The 10,586-nt window shown below is 36.8% G+C and overlaps 1 protein-coding gene across 4 annotated transcripts; it reads left to right on the top strand.

The window, feature by feature from the left end:
• Positions 1 to 446: 446 nt before the first annotated feature.
• Positions 447 to 1,599, top strand: LOC149148928 (uncharacterized). Of its 4 annotated transcripts, none has more exons than XM_089444692.1 (4): positions 447 to 745; positions 860 to 940; positions 1,054 to 1,087; positions 1,190 to 1,599. In XM_089444692.1, the coding sequence occupies exons 1-4, from the start codon at positions 610 to 612 to the stop codon at positions 1,281 to 1,283; spliced, it is 345 nt and encodes a 114-aa protein (XP_089300818.1). In that variant the 5' UTR covers positions 447 to 609; the 3' UTR covers positions 1,284 to 1,599. The 4 variants fall into 4 exon arrangements, with proteins under 4 accessions (XP_089300818.1, XP_089300820.1, XP_089300817.1 ...); XM_089444694.1 differs by having other exon boundaries at positions 456 to 745; positions 1,273 to 1,599; XM_089444691.1 differs by having other exon boundaries at positions 463 to 745; positions 1,031 to 1,087.
• Positions 1,600 to 10,586: the final 8,987 nt, after the last annotated feature.

Genomic DNA, 10,586 nt, shown 5'->3' on the forward strand with positions numbered 1-10,586 from the left:
ATCGTCGAGCTATATCACAATTTGTGAAAACTATAAGTGCATTTAATAGAGGTGAGAAGAGATACAATATAATAGCTAAAGATGGAATAGGAATTATTCACTACACCGTCCACAAAACTAAGTTTATCAAGCATAGAGTGTACCTCAACTCACCCTTAAACCTTAAAAAATGTAATAATCATAGAAGAAAAAAAAAGGCAAAAAAAAAAAAAAAATAATCTTTTAAACAATATGTATTTCCATGTTTTGTCCGCTAACTATTCAACACATATACATATATATGGGCATATTAAATGGCATTAATCACCGAGGGATACGCCACCTGATTGTTGTACCTATCCATTGAATATCATTAAACGTTTATTAACACGACAGGTTTGGAGATCCGAGTTGGGATGCTCCTGGGTAGACGTGCACATAACTTTACACTTTACCATGCTGCGCTGGCCCTCATCCGTAGCTCCACGCGGTGATCGTATACTCCGAAGGACAAAACCTTGGTGTGCTCCTGCCATCTGTTGTGGCTCTCCGTCGTCGATACCCACTCCGCGATCTGATGACAGAGGTGGGCTAGATATTACCCTAACCAATTGCCTGTGTTGATTCTTGATGTTCTCATTTTTCCTGTCATTCTTCGGCGTCATGTTGCTCTACGAGGGTTCGGGTTATGGTGCTTTGCGAAGCCTTGGCAATGGTGCTCTGCGAGGATTGAGAGCAGGAGAGTCCACCCATCAAACCGAAACAGGTAGCCCCTCTCTCTGTTGTTCCATTAGATTTTTGCTTGCTCGAGAAGGAACACTATTTGTATGACTGTTTATGACTTAGGAATGATATGAGGGTTTTCTTGCCGCTGTACAAGGGCGACTGGAGTGTTTTTGGAGATGGTTGAAGGCAACAAGTTCCCCATCTCATCTGCCACCGGTAAGTCACTATTTATCAGGTTAAAGTGAGATTGGTTGACCTCTGTTCAGATTTTCTTATAGTCATGTGCTATGATTTTACTTGTAAAGGCATTCTTGTTTTAACACAGGGCTTTTCATTTTCTTTTGCAAGCGGGCGATTCACCGAAGGAGCGCCCTTATCTCAGGTAAGCCCATGACTGTATTTTTTTTAAGTTGAGTTTTTAACCATGAACCGCAAGCTTTGGTTCTATTAGCAATGACTAACATTGCCTTCTCTGGATTACAAGAACGCTATACTCAAGAGGGTTTAGATCTGAACTTTCAACTCATAAAGTGTCCAGAATCTCACAATATGGCCACTACTTTTCAGGTTGGAGCTAGACTCTAGTCTCTGGTCGTAATAGGATAATGATATTGCTTTTCTGAAAGGGTTTTATCCCTTCTAGTTAGAACTGTATTATCGAGACACGACTTCCCTTGATCTTTTTTTTTTTGGTTTAGTTAATTGACCGGCTATCGCAGCTGGTCATCTCCACAGTTGCACTGTAATGATAATGAAATTGAGAGGATTTCGAGGTGGTTTCTTTTGTTTAAAGTCTCCATGTATAATTGATTACAAACCCTACTGGAGATGTCGTTGTTCAATTGTTTGAGGGCTTTATCTTAATACCTGTCTATTACATTTTTATTCACCGAACTATTTTGATTGTGTTTATATGAGGTATGCGAGCAGCTTAGGCTAAAAACGCCTGATTCTTGCACATAGTAATTTGAATGTGAACATTAGTGGTTAAGCTGTAACAACTGAAGTCTCGCATTTTACTATCGTGGTTTCATTTTTGATATATATAGATTTTGGTTATGTATTTAGTCGACACATTGAAGCTATGTTATCATGAGACTTACTGCCTTTCTTTGAATTTCAATGGTAATAATATAAATCAGCACATTACATCAAGACACGTTTACTTTCTTGTTTTCTAATAATACAATTATATACTCAACATATTCAGGGGTTCTTGTCAATATCTTAGTTTTTACTCTATTCTGGACGACAGTTTCTATTTTATGTCAGACTCATCATGTATTCCATTCTACTATTAGAGGGTTTTTCTTTTGTGGAGTTCTTCAGAAACGTTCATAGCTGTTAGTAGTTAGCTTACTACCTTAATCACTTTCCTGTGTATTCAATATTAACAACTACAGTTCAGTATGGTTAATATATTCAACATATATTAATAGTTACTGCATGAGGTTATAATTACAGTTCTGCAATGATTCCTTTTATAGCTTCTCCTTCAGTTTTTGAATTAACTTTTAAAACAGATAATAATGACTAATGCACATAATAATAATTATGGTTTAACAATAAGTCTATTAAGAAGCTTTCTACCTCAATTTATCTGTTAGCCTGGAAAAACAATATTTTCGAAAGGTCTCTCCTCCCAGCGACGAGTCTGGCAATCATGTCCAGACTCTCCCCCGAGCACCTTCTATATTCTCCATGCTGGATCTAGTCCAGTTATAGTCAGTACTAAGGGCCTCAAGACTACGGTCTAGCCTCAAATTTTTACTCTTTGTCGATTGTACTGAGCAAGTTTCTCCCACTCGTTTATTCCACCCAGCTCCAGGAACCCCTTTCTGCTCTTTGCCCCTCTTTATATTACCTCTCTCAGGCAGAGGGTAACTACTTCTTGGCAGTTGTTCTTTTAAATGAACAAACAATTTTATTTTGTTAAAGTATTACTACCTATAATTTAGGTAATTACCACATGTGTTTCTTGGCTCCTCAACCTATATCAGTTCATATTCCTCATCAAATTAAATAACATTTAAAAATACCCTTTTGGTAAAAACAAACATTCACTCAATAATCTTCATAAAACTTTATGCAACTTGGGGTTGTTACATCTCCCCTCCCTCATGCGGAACATCGTCCCTGGTGTTCTCTTCCTCTTCAGAAAATAATGCGGGATAAGCCTTTCGCATGAATTCCTCCTCCTCCCAAGTGGCCTCTTCTGGGCTAAAGTGATTCCATTGCACTTTAACCTGGGTGATGGCTCGCTTCTGCAAGTTGGTTTCCAGCTGATCGAGAATATGAAGAGGTTCGGCCAAGAACTCTCCTTCCGGTTCGATCTGAATATTTCCCCAATCAATAATGTGTTGGGAGTTATACACATATTTCTTTAGTAAGGATACATGAAATACATTGTGGACCTGAATGTGGCTTGGTAGCGCAAGTTTATAGGCCACCAATCCAATTCTTTCTAAGACCTAAAAGGGCCCGCAGTATCGGGGCGCTAATTTAGCACAACCCCGCCACTGCAAGGAAATTTTCTGAGGCTTCACCCTCAGGTAGACATAATCTCCTGGTTGAAATTCCCTGTAAGTCCTTTTTACATCCCCATACATATTCTGTCTATCCTGGGCTACCCTTAAATTTTGTCAAACTCTCTTAACACCCCCCTCCATTTCTGCTAGCAAGTCAGGACCCAGTGCTAGCTTATTTATTGGGTTATTCTAGTCTATGGGTACTCTACACTTTCTTCCATACAACACCTCGAAAGGGCTCATGCCTAGTGATTCGTGATGTCCGTTATTATACACAAATTCCACTAGATGGAGGTAGTCCTCCCACTTGTGTGGCTATTGCATCATGAACATGCGTAGCATGTCTTCTAACACCTGATTTACTCGTTCAGTCTATCCATCCATTTGAGGATGGTAGGCAATACTAAACTAGACTTGAGTACCTAGTCCTGCAAAAAGAGCCTTCTAGAAGGTGGATGTGAATTTTACGTCTCTATCCGAAATCACTACCTTGGGTATCCCATGTAAGCGAAATATCTCCTTCATAAATATTTCTGCGATTTCCATTGTTTTAAAAGTGGATTTCATAGGTATGAAATGAGTTGTTTTACTCAACTTGTCTACCACCACCATAATGGAATCATGTTGCTTCCTTCTGCGGAGTAAACCAGTGATGAAATATAAGGATATAGTCTCCCATTTCCATTCCAGAATGGGCAATGGTCGTAACAATCCAACGCGGTGCTGGTGTTCTGTTTTAACCAGTTGACACTCCAAACATTTGGACAAATATTCTGCAATATCCTTCCTCAATCCAGGCCAAAAATACCCTTTCTTAATGGCTGAAAACGTTTTCTAATAGCCTAGGTTGCCAACACAAGGTTTCTTATGAAACTCATCTAACATCAATAGTTTAATCAAGGTTTGATTTGGAATATAAATTATGTTTTTAAAAGTGAGGAGATTATCAAAATTTATTCCAAATTCCGATTTTTCCTTTTTCCGTAGAGCTTCTTTCGTTGTTTCCAAAGGAAGGTATATTTCGGATCCTTATTAGCTGCCTCCTTTATGATTTCAGGAATGTTTGAAGTTGCTTGGCTCATTCGAACCTCATAAATGCAATGAAAATTTCTACTTAGTGCGTCAGCGACACGGTTTTCTTTCCCCTTTAAATGTTTCATTTCAAAGTCGAATTCTCTTAAGAAAGCTGTCCATCTGGCCTGTCGGGCGTTTAAGCTAGATTGGTTGAAGAAATTGGTAAGGCTGCTATGATCTATTAGCAGCAAAAATTTCTTCCCCAAAAGGTAATGCCTCCACATTTTAAGTGCATGCACTACTGCTGTCAATTCAAGGTCATAAGCTGAATATCGTTGCTCATACTCCTTCAACTTTCGAGATTCATAAGCAATCACTTTTCCATCCTGTGTCAGCACTCCACCAACACCTTCCTTGCTTGCATCCATGAAAAGTACAAAAGACTTTTCCGGATCTGCTACTTTTAGTACTGGTGCGATGGTAAGCAGATGCTTTAATTTTTCAAAGCTTTGTTGACAAGCTGCTGTCCATTGGAAAGCATGTCCCTTTTTCTGCAAAGATGTCATTGGAAAAGCGATCTTTGAAAACCCCTCAATGAATCTACGATAATATCCGACTAATCCCAAGAATGATCTAATATTAGCGACATTCTTAGGGGTTGTCCATTCCATGATCGTTTTGATATTTTCTGGGTCTACTGCAATGCCTTCTACGGATATAACGTGACCCAAATACTGGATTTGATCCTTGAAGAAGTCACACTTGTTGAATTTGGCATACAACTGATTTTCCCTTAATGTTTGCAACACTATTTTCAAGTGTTCTTTGTGTTCCTCCTGGTTCTTAGAATATATTAAGATATCATCTATGAAAATCAACACAAATTTATCCAGGTAAGGCTGGAAAATACCATGCATTAGACTCATAAAGGTGGCTGGAGCATTTGTGAGGCCAAACGGCAATACCACAAACTCGTAATGACCATAACGAGTACGGAAGGTTGTTTTGTAAATGTCTTCATCTTTTATTCTTATCTGGTGGTAACCGGATCTTAGATCGATTTTCGAGAATACCTTAGCTCCTTGTACCTGATCAAATAGATCATCAATACGTGGTAAAGGGTACTTATTTTTGATGGTTAGTTTGTTTAATTGTTGATAATTGATGCACAATTTGAGGGTCCCATCCTTTTTCCATACAAATAATATGGGAGCTCCCCAAGGGGACACACTGGGGCAAATATTTTTTTTATCTAGAAGCTCTTGTAACTACATTTTGAGCTCTGTCACTTTAGGTAAGCTCATGCGATAAGGAGCTCTATATATGGGGGCTGCACCCAGAATTAACTCAATGGTGATGTCAATATCTCGCTTTGGCGGTAAGCCGGGAACATTTTCCGGAAAGACATCTACAAAGTCCTGAATTACAGGGATACATTCTAGCAAGGTCATTTTATTTTTAGAGTTTGTAAATCCCACCTGCACAGTGTAAACTTGACACCCTTTTCTAATGCATTTTCCTAATTGATTGGCAGTAATAGGATAGAGCTTGGTGCTAGTTTTTATTCCTTGTAATTCCTTTCGTTGCCCTGATTCTAAAACAAAACTTACAGTGTTATGTTTACAGTCTACCAGAGACCAATGTTTTTCCAACCAATCCATCCCAATTAGTATGTCATAAGAACCCAAAGGTAATATATTAAGGTTAACATAAATAGGCTGCCTAGAAATGGTTATGGGTCAATGATCTATCTTGGCATTAACTCTCCTCTTTGTGCCAGTGGCTAGCCAAGGTTTTGAAAATTTTCTGCTTACTAACAAACACTTTTCAACCACTTTAGCACTGACATAGCTTAAGCTAGCAGTTGGATCAAATAAAAAAAAGTCAGGTTGCTTAGCAATCATTCCTTCACATTCGATCATTGTGGGTTGGAATTCGGCCTAATGATCATCCAAGGCAACATTAATTCTAGGTATGCTCCTCACCACTTCCCCAACTGTGGATGCTTCTTGCATGTTTGATAATTGTTTTGTTCTAGCTCTTTGTGGACAATTTTTGTAATAATGGGGTTCTCCGCAACCCCAACACTGTAGCGACGGTTTTGATTGCTAATCGTTGGCAGATTTTGTGACTCCTTCTGCTAGCCTATTCTCAGAATATGCAGTTTTGGGTTGATTTCTGGCTGGAAACTTGTTGAATGTCTTTTGTTGTGCATTCCTATGGTTAGCAAATTTTGGGTGTCTGTTTGGGATCAGGCTTCTACCCTTCTTACTTAATCCTCCTTTTGGCCCTTCATTCCTTTGTTTCATTTGCTGATAGCAAATGCGGGCCTTCCTCACAGCATCATCCATTGTCTTAGGGTAGTCAAATTCCAGTTTTTCCTTCATAAAGTTTGGTAAGCTGCTAATAAAACGTTGAATTTTGGCCTTTTCCTCTTGCATGTAAGGCACGTAGTGGAGTAAGGATGTGAATCTGGTCACGTATTCATCCATGGTTAAGGTTCCCAATCTTAGCTCATGGAATTCTTTCGCTTTCTCGTCATAATAGCATTCAATTAGATATTTATCCTTGAAATGTTTTTGAAATTCATTCCATGTAACCTGTTCTTCATCAATTTTCCTTACTGTCTTGATTTCTTCCCACTAGAGAGTTGCTTTTCCCCTCAGCTGATAAACTGCCAATCGTGCCTTCAATTTATCAATATATTCATAAATCTGAAAGTGTTTGCCCATATCAATTAACCAGGCTTTTGCAGCTTCTTCAGATTCTCCCTCAAAAAGGGAAGGCTTAATTTTCTTAAACTCTCCTTGTAATTCTGTCCTTGGTTCTGACTTTTGTTTCTTGGTTTTCCGCTGGTCAGATACATTGTCTGAACATCCCTCATCTTCCTCTCTATTTCTTTCAGCTGATTCAGTGTTTTCTTCCCCATGCTGAGCGGTCAGGGTCTTTTCCCGATCCTCTGTGCTGGGATCTGGGTGGCGTTGATTTTGTCGATTGGACAAACTTTTTAAGAGTCTTTCCTGTTCTACACATAGGCGTTCATTATCTGTTCTCAAACTAGTCATTTCTGCACGCAACTGCTGCACAGTTTCAAGTAACACATAAGTTGTTGTATCCAAATATCTGGGTTGGCATTCACATAAGTTGCTTCGGGTGATTCAGGTGGTCCTGAGTTCCTTTGCATGTTGAACTTGTTGTTTCCTTTGCTGGTGTGATCTTTTCTATTATTTGTATTCACACATAAGTGGTTTTAGTTAAAACATATGCACATAGTTCCTGTACATAGCTATTCCCAAAGGACCTTAGTGTACAAACCTGAGCTCTGATACCATTTGTAACATCTAAACCTTAAAAAATGTAATAATCATAAATAAAAAAAGAAAAAACCTTTTAAACAATATGTATTTCCATGTTTCGTCTCCTAACTATTCAACACATATACATATATATGGGCATATTAAATGGCATTAATTGCCGAGAGATACGCCACCTGATTATTGTACCTATCCATTGAATATCATTAAACGTTTATTAACACGGCAGGTTTGAAGATCCAAGTTGGGATGCTCCTGGGCACACGTGACAATTTACAAAGCTAAGCCATAAATTTTATATATCCATAAATTTTGTAAATAATTTACCACTAGCAACCATAGTAAGACTAAATTTGTAAACTACTTTAGAAAATTTTATTAAATAAACCACCAATGGTAATCATTCTTAGGATAAACTTAACTACTTTAGTATGTGATCTCACAATTGGTAGCTAGACTCCAATTCAATCCTAACTCACTGTGTGAAATTTCAATGTATTAAAAACCTTTTCTTTTTGTTGATTATGCAATGATCTCATCCCAAGTTATATATATATATATATATAAACCTAATCCCTAATAGTTACTAGGTACTCATCATTCATCCAACCTTGTAAATTGTAGAAAATCAAGAAACTATATTAATATTGCAAGGCCGAGAAAAATGTTGAAAGGAAAAAAATCAAATTGACAATCACAACTAGGACCATAATCACTTCTCAAGTCTAAATGAATACCCAACTTAACCACCTTTTTCTCTCGCAATGATTTCTTAAAATTTAGGTTATCAACAGTTCAATATAAGCAATAAAGATCCAACAACTAATCTTATGAACCCACACCACATATTGTGTTAGCTATTTGAAGTTTGAACATGTTGAAAGGAACAAAATCAAATATACCATATGACAATCACAACTACAACCACAACCACTTCCTATGTTTACATAGATATCAAATTGAAAACCTTTGCTTCTCATAGTGATTTCATAAAATTTGGATTACTGGAATGCAATATAAATAATAGACATACAACAACTAATTTTATGGTCATATATATGGCTAATTATTTTCTCAATGCTTAAGATGAAAAGCCATAGAATGTGTACATACCTGGCAAAGAATGATGGGAATGCCTCTAGAATTGCACATAAACCAACTCCACAATAAATACTTGGCTCCATCTTAGATGTGATTTAACTGCAAACCAATCAAACACTACCATAACTTCATAAAGAGTGAGAAAAAACAAAACCAATATTTAGAGAAAGATAAAACAAAGGAGAAAAATTCCACTTACAATCATCACACCTTTTATTCATTGGGGAAGAATGTGTACCTTCATGTAGGAGGAAGAGGAGGATGAAGTAGATGCCTTGACACAATCTCGAACCATAATTTAACTGCAAACCATCCCAAAACTACCTACAAAAACCACCTTAGTATAAGAAAGATAGACAAATAGACGCAAGAAGATAAATATTTGCAAAAATATGAAACCTAAATTTATACCTGAAGAAAAATAAAAACAAAAAGCATGCATGTTCCTCCACCATAGGGTTTATTCTAACAACCTAATCCTGTGTTCTAGCTATTACACTTTTATCAAAGGCCAATACAATTATACTAAAGAAAACAAATATCTACAAAAAGGCAAAAACCAAAGCATATCTCGAGAAAGATAAAAACCAAAAGCATACCTAGTACTCCACCATAAAGACCATTCCATTCCAATAGACTTGCTCCTCCATTTCAAAATTACCTTTTATCAGGTTCAAATCAAATTGTATTCTATGTAACTATCTCTACAATATTATATACTATGTATATGCTAAGAATAACAGAAAGGAAAAAGAAATATTTAAACCTAAATAAATAAGCATAATCTAAAATTGTTTATGCTATAGCATACAAACTACACAAATTTAGATTACAACATTAAACTAAAAAATGCCAACTAAATTTAATTTGGATGATGAGGAAAAATGTTATTATCAATAATATCCAAATTCAATTCCTATATAATTCCACTTCTTTTATAAAATAGCAAGCAAGCCAGCTTTTGATTCAGCGGGAGACTAAATATTTACATAAAAATGCAAAAATTTGGCAAATTAAAGTAGATAATTCCACTTCTTTTATAAAATAGCAAGCAAGCCAGCTTTTAAATCAGCGGGAGACTAAATATTTACCTAATAAATGCAAAAATTTGGCAAATGAAAGTATCTAATTCTCATCTTCTCAATGGATATTTCTTATGTGATTTTTCTGTACCTGATGTTTTTGTTGTTTGAAATCCTTTTAAGATTCAAAATCATGAACGAAACAATGGAATATTTTCTTTTTTCTCAATAAATTCATGAGCTCTGTCTTCTGTTACTCATTTTTTCAGTTTCTCGCACAAGAACCTTACATTTGGATATATTCATATTCTCTTTAGTCTTTATACTTGCTTGCATTTCTTAATTCTTTGTTTTTCAGTTTGTCTTCAGCTCAATTTAAGGACTGCGAGGTAATGATCTCGATTCTTTCGAGCATTGGTTTTTTAAGGATATTACATACATGTCTCTTGTAAAATTCATTAACTGCTTTTAGAGCGGCTTTTTATTTGCTGTTCAAGCTGATCATTCAAGTGAAATTATAGTTATCTTATCTCGACTTTTAAGAACGAAAGTTTAAGAGACTCTATTCATTATAATTTAACCTCGCAGGAAACTTGAAGAGAAAAGTCAAATTTTCACTAAATTACAGTAAATAGCTGCAAAATTTTGAAATAGGCCACCAGCTACTTCAAGAAAAGAAGAAAATGTGCTTACCTCAAATAAGTGAAGCATCACAAAGCTGGAAAGTTTCCTTTCCATGTTGATGTACCAAAGGGTGGGAGAGGCGAAGGGAAGAGCTAGGGTTTTCAGGCGTCTGCAAGAGTAGAAATCTATGGAAGAGAACAAAGGGGGAGCTCCACTCCCTCCTATAGGCAGGCAGTGGCTAGCCGAGGCAAGAAACCATTAGAGAGTGTCAAAGGTCC

The sequence above is a fragment of the Pinus tabuliformis genome, chromosome 9 (genome assembly GCF_031772625.1).
Source record: "Pinus tabuliformis cultivar Carrire ecotype Pingquan chromosome 9, CPIR1, whole genome shotgun sequence".
Classification (NCBI taxonomy): domain Eukaryota; kingdom Viridiplantae; phylum Streptophyta; class Pinopsida; order Pinales; family Pinaceae; genus Pinus; species Pinus tabuliformis.